Below are 16,608 nucleotides of genomic sequence, written 5' to 3' on the forward strand. Positions count from 1 at the left end.
CCTCGTCCCCCTCGAGGGGTCCACTCTTGCCACTGCGGACCTCCGCCTTGCTCCTGCTCGTTCCACTGCCGCTGTCCTGTTCCCGCCCAATTAGTTGCCATCCTTCCTTGTATTGCTATCAGCCCCTCCTCCTCTTCATCTCCCTCCCTGCTGTGTGGGAGCGCGGCTACTGCTGCTGCGACCTTCACCAACTTTGTCTGCACTAGTTTTGCTTCGTCTGCCAATCTCCTCTGCGCCACCTCCTTCTCCCTCTCCTTTATTCGCTTACAATGGTGCACTATTATGCTCTGAATCTCAGGCCATCCCTTCGCTTCAATGCCCGCTATTTTGTCAAGCGCCTTTTGCACCTCTTTTGGGAGCCCCCTTTTTATAATGAAGTAAAATAAAGATGTCGATTGATACCAGGGCGTACCCGTTTCCGCTCTCCACAGCTCTTGGACCCGAAAAATATAATCCATAGCCTCCTCCCCGTCATTCATGGTACACTGCATTACTGACTGTAAGTCTGGCGTATCTGGAAACGTTTCGCGCAATGCATCCCACACCCTGCCACGCACTCTGTTAAAGGAGTCTCCGTCATGGCGGTCGCAGTCTAATGTTACTCCCGGGAAACCGGCCTTAACCCATACTCTCTCAGCCTGATCCCCCACTGCTGATACGAGCAAGCTCTTCACATCTCCTATTGCTAGGGGTACCCCGGCAGTGTGTTTCTCAAAAGCGTATATCCACTTACTTGCCCCTCCTGATAACGGGGGCAATAGTTTTAATAAATTGGCTTTATCCATCTGAGCCCATGGGATATAATTCGGCCTCCCTCCTCCCCTGTGTATCAATGGGAGCTGTAGTCTTCCTTTTGTCGTTGCATCTACACCTGTTTTGGCTGCTGATGTTCCCAGTGATGCCATTTTCCCCACCCTGTTCCTTAATCGCCCCGTCCACTCATCATCCAGTGTTCTCAGTGAACATGTACCATCCACCCCTTCACTTCCCCCTCCCATTGCCATGCTCAACCTGTCGCTTTCTTCTACATCGTCCCTTATATCACATAGTAGTTCCTCTCTGTCCCCTATAGGCCTTTCTTCATTATCAATACCTCCCTCTCGTGCCCCTACTTCAATTATTCGTGTCGGTTCTTCCTCAATTCTGAACAGTATCTCACCTTTTTCCACCCGTCGTCGAGTGTTCTATTCTCACTCGGCGCTCTAGACGTGCGCCCTGATCTTGCAGCATTAAGTGCTGTTTGTTCACTTGTCTTTTATCCTTGAGAGCTCATCTTTCGCTATTGAGAGCCTTGATTGTAAATCATCTGTTATCTTTTCTATGTCCACCCTTTGTGTACTTGTCTGGGCTCGCTCCCTTGTACTTTCATATGGTGGGGGCGCTGTTGGTCGGTGGGGTGTAGTAGTTGTCGGGGGAGGCACATAGGTGGGGTCACTGTACCCCTCTGCGGGCACAGGCTTGTTTAATATCGGGTACAAACTTATTACCTCTTTTGGTGATTCTACATTTGACAATTCTTTAGCATCTTTCTGTATCATCAGTGGATTGTCTGTGGTGGATGGTAGGTCAGGGTTTATTGCTGGTGCTTTAGGAGGTGGTATCTCTTCAAATAACCTCCATAGATCCAATATCTCCCTCCTATTGTGCAACTGCTTCCCCTTGTATTTCAAACAAATGCAGGTGGCCACCATATCCAGAATGCTTTTATCAAATGACCCTCCCTCGGGCCATATCTGGGGTAACCCCTCTCCCTTCAGCTCTGTTGTCCATTGGTCATGATATTTCTTAATCCGCTCCGCGTACCCTGGTAGGTTCTTACAAATATGTGATAAGGGTGTTTCGGCCCCCATCTTTTGTGCCCTCCTAGTACTTGTGTGTCTCTGTGTGTCCGCTACTATAAAGTAGATGTATTACCACTATTATTTTTTGTTTTCTACTTCACATTCAATAATGGGCTCCTTTGTGCTTTTCCCCCTGCCTGCACAATACAAAACTGGCTGTACACAGTTTCTATTCTATCCTCCTTGGGGGGGGGGGGCACATACAAGAGCAAACCATCAGTGATTTTGACAATATCAACCCGGAAATCAAAAAGGTACCCACTCACTTCACCTTGTCATTTTTGTCTTCAAGAAGCCTTATCCGGCCACACTTACCATGACCATTCAATTACTATGCATTTATAGCCATTTTATACACTCACAGTTCCAAATTCTCGTCTGACGCACACGAGGTGCACACACCTCTCTGTAACACTCTATTCACACTTTGGGCTGCCCTCCCTTTCCTCCCTGGCCGGCTGTCCCTGTCCGTCTTATTCAGATATATTGATGCGTATATATATATATATATATATATATATATATATATATATATATATATATATATATATATATATATATATATATATATATATATATATATATATATATTTTGACCTACTCTTCCCCCTTCTAGTAGAACTCTGTCTCTTACTTTCCCCCTAACGTTTTGTACGGATCTCTCCTTTATTTTCCCCCAACCTTAAAGAAAAGGATAGAAAAAAGAAATAGCAGTCACTAATATATTCTCCGTGTCCCCCTTTGCCAGACACTTTTAACTTATTATTCACTTCTTCATATATTCCCAGTACTAGTCAAGATAGCACTATGCGGCGCCGCCTTCCACCCCCTTTCGGAGCTAGGTTCCCGTCACTTTTATCTCTTATTCACCTCTTAATCCTAATGGCCATATGCAAAGAAAAAGCAAAGAAAGTCTAAGATGGTCCTTAGTAGACCTACGTGTCCCCCTTTCTACCCCTCCTCGTTTCCTGTCCTAAATTTCCTCCTCCACCCCCTTTATGATCGCTCGCACTCAATACTCACGTGCCCGTCTTGAACCGATAGTCTCCGAAACTGGGTCCGTCCAGGCAGTGTTGCCGTCAGCTCAACAGTCAGCCCCGGCTCCGGCGAGCGGTACTCAAAGGGGATTTTTCAACCGGGATCCCGTACCCTCTCTCTATTGAGTGCGCACTTCTTAGTGTACCGGTCGCCGTTGGCGGGCAGACTCCCGGAGCCGGCTCACCGTGCGTATCCCTTTTCGACCGGAGATTCTCGTGCCAAAAGGGGACGGTAATGTTAGGTCGGGAAAGAATAATAATAATAATCACGCTTTCGGGGTCACCACTGAAGGCAAGCGTCCCCAACCAGCACGATCCTCCCCGCAATGAGAGACAATGAAGGACTCTCCCAAATCGGGAATAAAGCCAGGACAGAGTGCGGGTGAGCTTAAATGGGAGTTTATCAATCAGAATAGGGCATGCAAAGAACTCTGCAAACTCCGAGAGCGCTCTGTCTGACAATAGCAATGACAGGCGTATATATTTACAAAAAACGTCATAAGAACCTACATACTATAGGGGGGCACAAGTTCGATGGGATTGGGTGGCGATGACTAACTATAGGTGCTGCTGCGATGCGGTTGGCTTTGGCTGGAAGACGTCACTGGTCAGCCTCGTGGGTTGGGCTGGGCCTGGCAGGTTGGCTGAGTTCATCCGGGCGGTGTTGTTGTGCCATCGCGGCCAGTGTCAGAGATGAATGTCTTTTCCTGACTTATTTACCCTAGGCCATGCACACCGCAGTCATTCAGTCATTGCAATATTATCTTCTTTAGTAAATCTTCCAATAGGTTATTCTACAGGTTAATGCAACACAGGAGGAATGCACCTTGTGAGGGGTCTGATGGTAATACATCAGGACATGGTTACCAGTGTCCTGTTGACCGGGGCCATAGGTCGAGGTGCTAAGCTTCAGGGCCTGGGACGGGCGGTACAGGTCTTTCTGTCTTGTTAGAAGTTGTTATGGATGTGCCGCTGTGTGTTGTCAAAGTGTTGGGTGTCCTGATTGCACAGGGCCATAAGTCTAAGATGATCCGGTGGGTTATGGGGTTTACGAGGGGGCGCCTTTGGAAGTGTGTGTTCAGGCAGAGGTTTACTGCTGTGCTGTAAATAATGCAGCTGGCGGGCCGCGGCCTTGGGTTCTGCAGAGGGGGCTACAAATCTTTGAAGCGGCTCCAGTCTGGTTGGGGGAGGTGGAGCAGCGCGGCGCGGGCCTCTGCTCTCATGTTTTGGCAGTCTTCGCAGGGTGGGAGGGGGAATGGCCTTGCACATATTCACAAAGGTATCTTCCTCGTGTGTTGCCGACTTTAGGTAAAAACATCACAAACATTTGAACACTCTATAATACTTATTCAAATCACTCTAAAACATGCATTTCAACTTTGCTGGATGTGTCTCGATTATATCCAGTCTGAGCACCTTATTCGTACACTATGTTTTACAACTACAGTATTTAGTTATATGCATATACATTTGCAGTAAATGAGGTAGTAGCGAGGTTGGTGGAGTACATAGAAAGTAACCCGCCACTGTACGTGACGGTGGTGGTACATAAGGGGCTTTAGACATACACACATGACAAGTGCATTCTCGCGCATCCTGCACATGAGCCCTCCGTATGGTTACATTCGTCTTCTCGTGTACTCTAGCAGCATTAGTTTGGTTATGACGCAATACCATTGAGTGTAAGTTTCCCAGTGATACACGTAACAAATGGATCCCTGGAACGCTCCTTCATTACTAGTACCCAACTGCAATGGTGTGGGCTCGCCATTGCTTATATCATGGAAGCATGCTTTCTTATGTTTATACATTTTCCAGGTTTTTGTAATATAAGAGATTTTGTGGAGAAAAGCATACTTTGCAAGTGGTCTTGGCATTAATATGTAGAGGCTTTCTGCCGTCTGACCATTTTACTGTTCTTTTCATTGCCCAGGCCTGCTGGCCGGGTCATGCTGGGAGCGATGATACACTGCGGAAGGTGAACTGTTACAATGTTAGTGTATTACGCTAGCTCATGTCCGTCTTGCCATGGTGCTGCGGCGACAGGGATAACTGAAACTTTCCGAAGGTGGGGGCCGCGCTACAGTGCGCTGAGCTCACACCATTTTTAGTAGACAAAATGGTTTCTGAGGCCTAGCTAAATTCAATACGTGCGGGCAATGTCTTCAGCAGGTGAGCCATCCACCACCTGGGCCCTGGTGGTAAGGAGGGGACGCCCGATGAGCCATGGCCCTCACCTGGGGTGGAGGTGTAGGCAAGGGGGGTCTTTTGGACCACTCCTCCCCTACAAGGGTTTGGGGCTGACGTCGACTTGTTCGGTGCCGTGTCCGTCTGATTCGGGCATCGACGTCTTGCCCTCGTATCAGCCCACGGCGCTGTTGGCACCTGTGTTGACGCCGAAGCCTTCAGCGATCATGACATCGAGGTTGTTGATGCTCTCGTCGTCGAAGCCTTCGCCGCTAACGGCGCCTTCGGGGATTTTTTCTTGAAATCTGCCGTTGGAGTACCCAGACATTGTGGATCCTCCAAGGACGGCAACGTTGAAGTCTGTGAGGCCGGTTCTGGCCTCCAGGCCCTCTTCTGTCCCCAGACCTGGGTTTCAACCCCCTCTGGATGATATTTATGAAGAGGAGGAAAGGTCTGAGGTTGAGGTGAAATCTGCAAGCACCGCGATGCGTCAACCTCCGCCTTTTGGTCCTAGGGGACAGCAGTGGAGGGGAGGTTCCTTTCGTTACTACTCTGCCTTTGGTAGGACAAGAGGGGTAGCCAGCGAAAAAGTACCTGTGGTGGTCGGGGAAATCGTGGTGCCAAAGCCACTGACAGCTGCCTCTTTGCCTTCAGGCACTGCCGCTTCCAAAACAGTTGTGAGGCCATGTCCCATGGTTCGCCGGTTGGGGGCAGACTGTCTCAGCATCTCGAAGAATGGTGTGCCATTACTTCAGATGCGTGGGTTCTGGATACCATTGCCCACGGCTACTGCCTTCCCTTCCTTCAGTGGCCTCACGACAATCCACCAGAGAAACTCTTTGAAGCTTCCGGATCCGCTCCTTGCGCAGGAAATTTTGAGCCTGCTGGAGAAAAGCGCTATATAAGTGGTGCCTGTAGCGGAGAGTAACATGGGATGGTATTACCCTTATTTTATTATCCCAAAGAAAGACGGGGGATTGAGATTGGTTGAACAAACTTCAGGAAGGACAGGTTCAAGATGGTCACTCTTTCTCAAGTCCTTCAGACCCTTCAACTTCAGGATTGGTTGGTGTCTCTGGACCTCAAGGATGCTTACTTCATGTGTGCATGATGGATCGGCACATGAAGTGCCTGAGGTTTGCAGCTGGCGACTCACACTTTCAGTTTAGGGTCCTGGCATTCGGATTGACCTCTGCCCCGAGGGTCTTCACCAAGCTCACGGTGGTGGTGGCAGCGTACCTCAGGTGAGGGGAGATTCACGTCTACCCCTACCTGGACGACTGGCTGATCCTGGCACTCTCTCCCGAGCTGGCGTTGGATCATCTCAGTGTCACCTGCTGCACCCTTCACAGTCTAGGCTTCTCCCTGAATTTGAAGAAGTCGCACCTGACACCTACCCAACAGCTCCAGTACATCGGAGCTGTGTTGGACATGTCCTTGGGGAAGTGTTCGCCCCCCAAGGTAAGGGCTCATCACATTGTACAGATGGTGGACAAGTTTCAACATGCCAGAGTCTCTCGGCTTTTGAATTCTTAAGGTTGCCCGCCCTCATGGCATCCTGCATTTTTCTGGTGCCAGAGGCAAGGCTGCGGATGAGAACCCTGCAGTGGGCGCTCAAGATGCAGTGGTCGCAGTTCTCTGGCAAGATGTCGGATCCAGTTCAGATTCCATTCTCGGTCTCCCAGGATCTTCTCTGGTGGGACAACGAAGGGAACCTGGTGAGGGGTGGGGTTGGGGGGGGAACAGTTTTGGCAACCGTGGCCAGAGGTAACAGTAGTGACGGATGCTTCCCTCACAGGATGGGGCGCTCATGCCAACGACTTGACCGCCAGCGGTCGTTTGTTTCTGTCAGAGTCCACATCAATTTGTTAGAGCTGAGGGCCATCAAGCTAGCCCTGAAGGCATTTCTGCCCTCTGTACGGGGGAAGAGTGTCCTGATCATGACGGACAACGCAGTGGCCATGCATTACCTCAACAAAAAGGGGGGGGGGCAGGGTCATTTCTGTTGTGCAGAGAGGCAATGCAGCTCTGGTTCTGGGCCATCCTGCAGGAAATTTCAATCTCGGCAGTTCATCTGGCCAGAGACGACAATGCAGCGGCGGACGCTCTGAGCAGGCAGAGCACGGTCTCCCACGAGTGGGAGTTGGCTCAGCAAGTCCTTCAGGAGATCTTAGCCCTTTTGGGAACCCCGCAAGTGGATCTCTTCGCTACCAGTGTCAACCAGAAGTGCGAGAGATTCTGCTCAAGGGAATCTCCTCCAAGAATAGCGTTAGGAGACGCGCTCTTGGTGGATTGGTCATTACCACTGCTGTACGCATTTCCTCCAGTCCCTGTCATTCCTCAAGTGTTGAGGAGGTTACGAAGGTTCGGTTCCCACATGATCCTCATTGCTCCCTATTGGGCCAGGAGAGCGTCTTACCCAGACCTTCTGGAAATGTCCATCTGCCTGCCATGCCATCTTCCCCACTGTGAGCAGCTTGCTCGCTCGCGCTTCCTCGCTCTCTCTCTCTCGCGCTCGCTCTCTCTCGCACAAGGGGGGGGGGGTCAGGTTCTCCATCAAGAGGTCAAGACTCTAAGCCTTCATGCTTGGTATCTGAAAGGTTGAGGTATAGGGATTGGGACCTCCCGGATGACGTGGTGGAGGTGTTGCTTTCGGCCAGGCGGCCTGCAACAAAATCCCTGTAGCGTTGGCGTAAGTTCTGCGACTGGTGCAGAGATCACAATGTTGATCCTTTTCAGTGCTCCATTCCTATGGTTTTGTCTTTCTTACTGTCTTTGGCCCATAGGAGCCTTCAAGTGGGTACCATTAAAGGTTACCTGGCAGCGCTCATCTGAAGAATGTTCTTTTTAGATTCCCTTGATTTCTCAGTTTTGTAAAGGACTGACTAATGTATTCCCATCGTGGTGCTCCATTTGAAAGGTTTCACTTTTGTCCTTCAAGACTGTGTTCTTGGTGGTGGCTACTTCCACTCGCAGAGTGAGTGAATTGCAGGCACTTTCATATAAGCCACTCTTTACTGTGTTTAACAAGGACAGGGTTGTACTGCGAGTACGTCCCTCCTTTCTACCTAAAGTAGTTTCTGAATACCATTTCAATCAAAAGGTGGTTCTTCCATCTTTCTAGCCTCCTCCTTATCCTGGTAAGGAAGAGGTGCAACTCCATCGGTTGGATCCTAGGAGAGCTCTGAGCTTTTATATTTCTAGGATGTCCAGGTTCAGAGTGGACGATCAACTCTTTGTAGGATATGCTGGACACCGATTGGGACAGGCTGTTACTAAACAGACCTTGTCCAGGTGGATTATCCTCACCATTTCGGAATGTTATCGATTGGTGGGTAAGGACCCTCCTGATGGGTTGAGAGCTCATTCCACCAGGGGCGTGGCTACGTCCACCGCCCTCCAGCAGTGTGTTCCTATTAGGAATATTTGTGATGCCGCTCTTGGGCTTCCATCACACCTTGGGAAAACATTATTCCCTGGAGGCAATCCATGGTCAGGATATGGCCTTTGGGAAGGCAGTTCTTTATTCCGCAATCTGATTAGGTACTCTTAATTCTTCTCCCTCCTCCATTTACTGGTACTGCTTTGGGAGTCTCTCAAAGATGTGGCATGCGTTGGAGGACACAATCCATTCGAAGGACAAGTTACTTACCAACTGGTAATGTTCTTTCGACTGACTGTTCCTCCAAAGCATTCCACATCGCCCTCCGAGCCTGCCCCCTCAGGAGAATTTCCTATGCGATTGCAGCTTCTGTTTTCCGCAAGGCTAAGTGCAGTCCAGCAGGCATCAGACTGGTGCCACACGTTCTGGGGGACAAATCTTAAACTGAGGCTACGGGCGCTGTGCGTCCTATTTATAACATCCTGTGTCGTCGCCCTCGATGGAGGCCTTAGAGGGACATGGAACCGACACCATTGACGCAGGACGCCCTCTGCCGAAAAGTTTCCGAAGTTCACAGCTGTGGACATTACATGTCAAAGATGTGCAATGCGTTGGAGGAACATCCAGTCGAAAGAACGTTACCAGTTGGTAAGTAACTTGTTCTTCTCTTTGGTCAAGGCTGCTGCCTTGCTTTCACAATACAGGTCTTTGTTGTGATGGGTGCAAGTCTCCCGTGCAATGATGAAGCCCTCTAACCGATTTATCTTAGTTAGAATATCGTTCATAGAGAATTTTATTTCACGAATCTCAAGGTGCGTGAAGTCATGCCCCTTATCCAAGAGGTCTAATATGCGGAAGATGACGGGGAAGGTGAAGGGCCTGTCTGCACCAGATAGAAAAGATATATTAGCATTAGGTCCCTCTCCGTACAAATAATTGTATGTTCTTCACCCACTGAAGTCAAATTAATAAGGGGTGCACGGACAGTCGCTTCTATAGGAACACTAAACATATGCCCCCTGGGATCCAATATCATTATTCCCGTAAATGAGACTAGGTTGACTGGCTGTTCGTGGATCACTCTCTGGGTAGCACACAAGTACTTTTTTACAGATACCCTCATTACCACATGTTTGTTGCACTAACACAGTCAGAATGCCAATAGATTGTCTGACCCGTTTATTGAGCTCCTCCATTGCATCCAGTCCAATCTTTGCCAACTCATTCGCAGACTCATTGCCCATCATTGTTAAATTAGGTGAGCTAGTTTCAGGCAAGCGACCCGCAGCCAATTCAAATTACTCACAGCATTCATTTGCCTCCTTCATTGAGATTCCATTAATGGATGGCACGCTTACATCTTGATTTAATGAGTGTATTTCCGAAAGATGCACCTGTGCGCTATGAGCAACCTGATCATTCGTGCAGCCAGATGTTAAGCCCACACCTCTCATCAGGGTGGGCAAGCTAGAAGAGATGGAATTCGTACTAGCATGCCCAGAGCGTTCGTAACCACAAGCACCACTAGTCAAACCCACATCAACATCCAGGTTCCCAATATCAGAGTAGGTCCTATTTCCGGGACAGACCAATAAATCAATGTTAGTAATACCAGGAAGCGGTGACTCAATGAATCTGCTACTACACAGACCATTAGCCATGCTCACAGTAGATCAATTTCACCAACTGTAACTCTGTGAATCTCACCTACTATTCCTTGTACTTGCCTCATGGTGGGAGTCCGACCCGCAGTTCAGGAACCAAATGATCAAGTTCTCCATACCACCGCACCCACCTTCCCACCCTAATAGCCCAACAGCACACTTGGGCACACTTAGAATGCGCGCGCGGAATGAGGTGCTTTCTGTGAGCCAGGGGGAGGGGCTTCAGCACGCAATGTGTTTTGGGCAATGCAGTCCTTAAAATGATGCAGTGTTTTGCCTGATTTCCACAAGGACAGCTTCTTCTTGTCCTTACAACTGCACCAGGTAGCTACAAAGTCCTCCACCACAGACCCAAGTCCAAAGAGAGTCCGAGCCCAACAGCACACCTGGGTACACTCCAGAAGCTTTGCAGACAAGATCCCCCTTGAAGAGGCGTTCCGTCGGGTGATACGGTGGTGGGACATTCACTCCGTCACCCAGGGCACATGGTTTCAAAGCCCCCATACCAGGAGGTGGTCTTTATGGACGCTTCCCTGGAAGGTTGGAGAGCCCACACTGGACGTCTGCACACCAAAGGCCCGTGGCAGGCAGAGGAGAAGGATCTTCACATCAATATCCTGAAGCGGCGTGCAGTGTTCTGGGCCCTCATGTCATTACTTCCTTCTCTGAAGGGCAAGGTGGTGAGGATCTTCATGGACAACACCACCATGATGTTCTACATCCGGAAGCAGGGGGCACTCGATCCCCAGCGCTCTCCAAAGAGGCGCAGGATTTGTGGCACTGGGCTGTCCGACAAGAGATGTTCCTCGTCCCCTTTCACCTGACAGGCATCAAGAACACCATCACCGACTCCCTCTGCAGGCGGTTGCGCTCCTGCCACGAGTGGGAACTTCGGCAGGACCAGGTGGACCGCAGCTTCATCAAATCTGGCAGACCCCAGATCGATCTGTTTGCGACAGCAGCAAACTCCAAATGGCATAAGTTTGCCAGCAGATTTCATCAACCGAGGAGCATAGGGGACGTGTTCTCTTTCCCCTGGGAAGGCCTGTTTCTGTATGCATTCCTGCTTTTGCCACTCCTGCTGCGAGTCATTAATACACTCAAACAGTGTCAATGCAGGATGATACGCATCGCCCCGGCGGGGCCGAGGCTGATTTGGTACCCGGACCTTCTCAGCCTGTCAGCGTCGCCCCCGGTCAAACTGCCAGTGGTCCAGGATCTTCTCACCAGAAAAGGAGGCGCAATCCTGCATCACAACCCAGGATCACTGAACCTGAGGGCTTGGCTCCTGCTGCCCTAGAGTTTGGAGGATACGAGTTGCCAGCGGACTGGAGGGAGGTCCTTGCCAAGGCCAGGGCATCGACTTTGAAGTGCTACAGTCACAAGTGGAAGCGTTTCGCTTAGTGATGCTGGTCACAGAAGATCACCCCTCTGAGTGTCACGCCCCGCACATTCTTCCATTCTTGTTATCCTTGGCCAAGGCCGGACTGGTGCACGCATCTATCAAGGTGGACCTGGCGGCTATCTCCTGCTACGCCAGGTCTCCTGGATGACCTTCTCTTTGGTCTCACCGTCTCATCAAGGAGTTCCTCAAAGGACTGTTTCAATCTTTCCCGCCCATTAAGGCTTCTGCCCCGGCAGGGGAACTCAACGTGGTGCTGATGAGGCTCATGGGGTCCCAATTTGAGCCTATGCATCAGGCCCCTCTCAAGTTCCTCTCGTGGAAAACGGCTTTCCTTGTGGCCATCACCTCTGCCAGGAGAGTGCGTGAGATCCAGGCCCTACAGTGCAAACGGCCATATCTGACTTTCCATGAGTCAAGGGTGGTTCTGCAGGCGCACCCCTCTTTCATGCCGAAGGTTTAGTTGGAATTCCACCACAACAAGCCTTTGGTGTTGCCTGTGATTTTCAACGAAGCCTTCATCACCAGCTGAAAGGGCCTTTCACTCCCTGGACGTTGCTCGTGCCCTGAAGTTCTACATGGCCCGCACAAAGTGTTTTTCAGGAGACGTCTCAACTGTTCGTGAACTTTGGTCCTGTGAACCATGGGAAGGCCTCGTGCAAGGCTTCCATCTCAAGGTAGCTCTCCGGCTGCATCACACGCTGTCATCGGTTGGCGAACCGACCGCTGCCCGGTCATCCGAGAGCCCACTCCACCAGAGTGATCGCTGCGACAACAGCGTTTGTCTGGTTTGCCCCTGCTGGACATCTGCAGGGCTGCTACGTGGAGGTGCACGCACACCTTCACAAAGTTCTACTGTGTCAACAGGGATTCCAGAAAGGAGTCCAGAATCGGCCAAGTGGTGCTACGCAACCTGTTTGTATGAGGTGAGTCTGTTCCAGAGGTTAGAGTAATTGCTTCTGTTGAGCCTTGCCAACTCCCGTGGTTGTGCACTGTTGTACTGCTATGTATTCTTTATTCACGAGCATGTGAATCCATTCTGGAACCCATGCTGGAGAAGGAATAAGTTACTTACCTATAACTATTGTTCTCCAGCATGGGTCTGGCATGGATTCACATGCGCACCCTCCCTCCTACCCCTCTGCGGCTTTTCTTGGTCATACTGCCACTTTACCTGCTTACCAAATCTGAAGATTGCTGCCAGAGGAGTGGCTAAGGGAGAAGACTGTTATTGGCTGGCGGCAGTATTACCTAGAGGACAGTGATTGTCATTGGCTGTGGTCAGTATGACGCAGAGATCAGTGATTGGTTACTGCTACAAAAGACAGATCAGAAACGAAACTGATACTGATTTTTCTTTACCGAGGATTCCCAGCCTGACGACGGGGAATATTCATGAGCCTGTGAATCCATGCCAGACCCATGCTGGAGAACAACAGTTACAGGTAAGTAACTTGTTCCTTACCGAGGATTCCCGGCCTGACCGGGAATATTCATGAGCATGTGAATCCATGCCAGACCCATGCTGGAGAACAATAGTTACAGGTAAGTAACTTGTTCATTGTGTGATGTCTCTTAAGCAAGTGGTCAAGTAATAAACATTTACTTACAGCTGTACAGCTTTTTCACTTCCTTTTCACAATACTATAAAGCAGTGTTTTAACGCATGATCTGATTCCATCTACATGATTAGCCAACACGGATATAACCGATCCTTTAACAGTAACTTAGGGTATTTTATGTTAGGATATTTATACCGTGTACTATCACCACTCAAGTGGTCACCTGGCGGTGTGATGGGATTCTTTTATATGAAGAGGGTTTAAACCGTTATGCACAGTAGGATGCAAGAAAGGTTCAATGGAATATGGCAAGTCCTACATTAATGTGGCTACTAAGTGAGTAAACATGAATTTGTCTTCCCTTTAGGAAAGCGCTGCATTAGGCAGTGGTACAGCAATGTGTCGTCAAGCTCAGACAAAATTGGAGGTTGCTTTGTACATGTTTTTATGGAGTCCAGATATCGAGGCTGTGCTTGTCGCAATGTCCTGTTTTCGCCATCTTTGTGAAGAAGCAGATATCCGGTGTGGTGTGGATGATGTATCTGTACAGAATTTCTTGCCAAACTACAACACCTTCAACGAGTTTGCATCCGTCAGTAATATGTCAACAGGTAAAACAGATTTTGGAGTACTAAAATGCTCAAATTCTGGTGTTTAAATTCTCTTCCTGTGGTACAAATGCTAGTACTTATTTAATTTAATGTTCGTTTTTCTTCCTTTTCCAAACTGCTGCCACTAGCTGTAGCAAGAATAGTGCATGCTTGTTAAAAATGTCTAGTCAGTTGTATGACACATTTGCCTCTTGAGATTTATGCACCAAAAATACCAGCAGCCATTGACTGCATAGCAGTGGTTGGGGATCATGGGATTCCTAGTCCAAAAGCTCTGGGGAACCACATGTTGCAGATCCCCCTCGTCCAGTTATGGCAAAATGTCATTCTCCATATTTCAGGGTACTGTTTTGCACGAACCATTTGCTACAAGGTACTGCTTTGCTCGAATTGATCTATAGTTTTGGGCTGCAAGCCTCCAATCGGGAATCTGTATTTTGTAACGCAAGCCCATTTGCTTGTCACTACTGACGGTAAACAATTTGTTTTCACAACTTTGGTCTATAACTTGTACTTCAATATTTTCCAGTATCTTTAGCAGTGGAATAACCTGATACATGCTATGCCTAGTATTTAGCAGACAGCTTTTTTATAAGCAGTTTTACTCGGATGTTGCTTCGCCTACCTACTATTAATTCGTTCTGAATTTGTATTTTCTTATTTGTGTAATTTCAATAGAATCCTGGGAAAGAGATTTTCTCCTTCCATTCCTAAAGCAGACTGCTGAACAGCTGTTGATCGACATTAGTGTGCTCGACCCAATTCAAACTGGTATTATGAGCCTTCAATTGTGGGGCAGGGCAGGGGTTTTTACAGAGGCATTTGTCCTCTTTAATTTAAATGTTCCTGAGGGCTTTCAAAAACTTTTTCTAAGAGCTTAAATATTCTGGTTCTTGATGACTTGTTACTCAATCCTATGCCCCACGTTACTGGGTAAGAGGGACTTCACTAACACGCAGGCTGTTTTATGCCTCCTTGTATTTGGTTGGGCTTTGATCCCCACTGCAGTCCTGGTACTACATTAGTTTGGGTAGATTGTGTGTTTGAGTTCCCAGCCTTCCAGTTATGTTTGAACCCTTAAAAAGAGCTTGCTCTTTTGCCTCAGTGTGATGGTAATAAATATTAGTGCTGTTCGTAAAATCTTTACGTTCTTACTCTATTATGATGACAATCTTCGTCACAACTGCTGTGTCATGGGGAGACAGTGGGAAGAAGTGTCCTGGGGAGACAGTGGGAAGATAAAGTAGGCCACATAACAATGTTCTGGCACTGACCTCAGTGTTTAGTACGCCTTGGGAATATATGGGAGAGTGAAAGGGGTTCTGTGCTAAGCTTGTGCAAACGGGACTGGTCGTACTGGGAGCATAGTGGATTGTGCAACCTGGAAACGTATTGGGATTTTGCAAGCTATATGTACCCTAGAATTGTGTAAATGTATATTGGGATTCTACAAACTGTTGGTCAATAAACTTGAATATTTGAAACTGGAAAGAATATGGATTGCGCAAACGCAGAGCAATACTGCTGTTGAAAGCAGAAATATGTAACTAGGTGTGATTCTATTTTTTATTTTTATTTTTTAGATTTTTTTACTTTTATTTTTGTGTGCATATCTTATCTTTGCTCCGATGGCAACACTAGAATTATAGGCGATTGTCAAACTTTGGGTCCACTAAAATTGTGCCATCTGAACAACTATTTCTGACATTTTGTGAACTTGGAATGCACTGGTTTGTGTAAATGGGTAATGCACTGGGTTTGGCAATCTGGGAGTGTACTGATGGTGCAAACTGGAGACTTGAAAGTGTTCTCAAACTCGAGACATACTTTGAAGGCCAAAATACGAATACATTGACTGTGAATGCTGGGATTGGCAACCTTAAAATAGAATCTTGAATATACTGGAATTGTCAAATTGGGACCTAGTATAATTGGAGTAAACTGGCCTTGACGAGCGTGAAGTAAAGGAGTTGCTAAAAGGCCATTCTGCAAACTGGATGTATAGTGGAAATGTCAAACTGTGTCATACTGGAAATGGAATTTTCATTGGTCTTGGGCTAGGAATTGTGGAGCTGCTCAGTCATCTTAGTGATGATTTCATACCTAGCCATTTCTAATACGATGCAGTGATGGCCAGGTAGACATATGGGCAGTGTTCATAGTATGAGTTATTATGCATGTTAGGGAGAATTCTCTGTTAAGGCTAATTTCCCAAACCTTGTGAGTCCCTCGGCAGCTTTGCTGGATTTTTGGGGTTTATTTTTTCTCCTGCTAAGAGTGAGACTCTTTTTTCTCCCACTCTTAGACATGATTTGAGATACCCTTTGACTTTGGAATGTGTTTTATGGGCTATGGGGTCTTTTACTCCATAGGGCTTCATGGGTTCTTGGCATGTGTGCTACACAGCACCCTCCGTGCCGTAACACCGGGGTGTCCTAGTAACCCCCAAACATAGACTCTGTACCCTGGGACTGACTACTGTCTCCCAGGGCATGTAAAGTCACCATTGGCTTTACTAGTCCTAAATTGTGAACAGAACCAGTACAAACCATCATATTGTGGGCGTACTGGTAGGGGCAATTAGATTGCCCCTGGGTCTGTTGTTCGAGGGGGCACTGTCCAGTCCCCCTGAGCGAGTTTTGGCTGGTGGCAGTGGATACTACTTTTTATATTCAACCGCAAATATATTCCTATGGGATTTTCCCATTGTTCGAGGCTAATACTTTTTAACATAGCCTCAAACATACCGCCGGTTTATTTATTTAATATTAATTCACTGGTTGGTATTTTTTGCCAGAACTCGGTTCTGTTTGTGTTCGCTTCTGTGACTCCAACCCAAGTCGAGCCCTTTGTTCCACTTTCTGGCGGGCTTCTCCACAGAAGCCTCCAAAAGTGGTGCCACGCTGTCTGGGTACCACAGGG

The 16,608-nt window shown here is 48.2% G+C and overlaps 1 protein-coding gene across 9 annotated transcripts in view; it reads left to right on the forward strand.

Moving 5' to 3' along the window:
* The window catches only part of NF1 (neurofibromin 1), a 3,279,657-nt gene that overhangs the window by 1,179,560 nt on the left and 2,083,489 nt on the right, over positions 1-16,608 (forward strand). For all 9 annotated transcript variants that reach the window (XM_069614617.1, XM_069614618.1, XM_069614621.1 and 6 more), the window contains exon 17: positions 13,443-13,686. In XM_069614617.1, the coding sequence (XP_069470718.1) occupies positions 13,443-13,686 (244 nt within the window). The remainder of the gene's footprint in view (positions 1-13,442; positions 13,687-16,608) is intronic.

The sequence above is a fragment of the Ambystoma mexicanum genome, chromosome 9 (genome assembly GCF_040938575.1).
Source record: "Ambystoma mexicanum isolate Mex_15411 chromosome 9, UKY_AmexF1_1, whole genome shotgun sequence".
NCBI classification, from domain to species: domain Eukaryota; kingdom Metazoa; phylum Chordata; class Amphibia; order Caudata; family Ambystomatidae; genus Ambystoma; species Ambystoma mexicanum.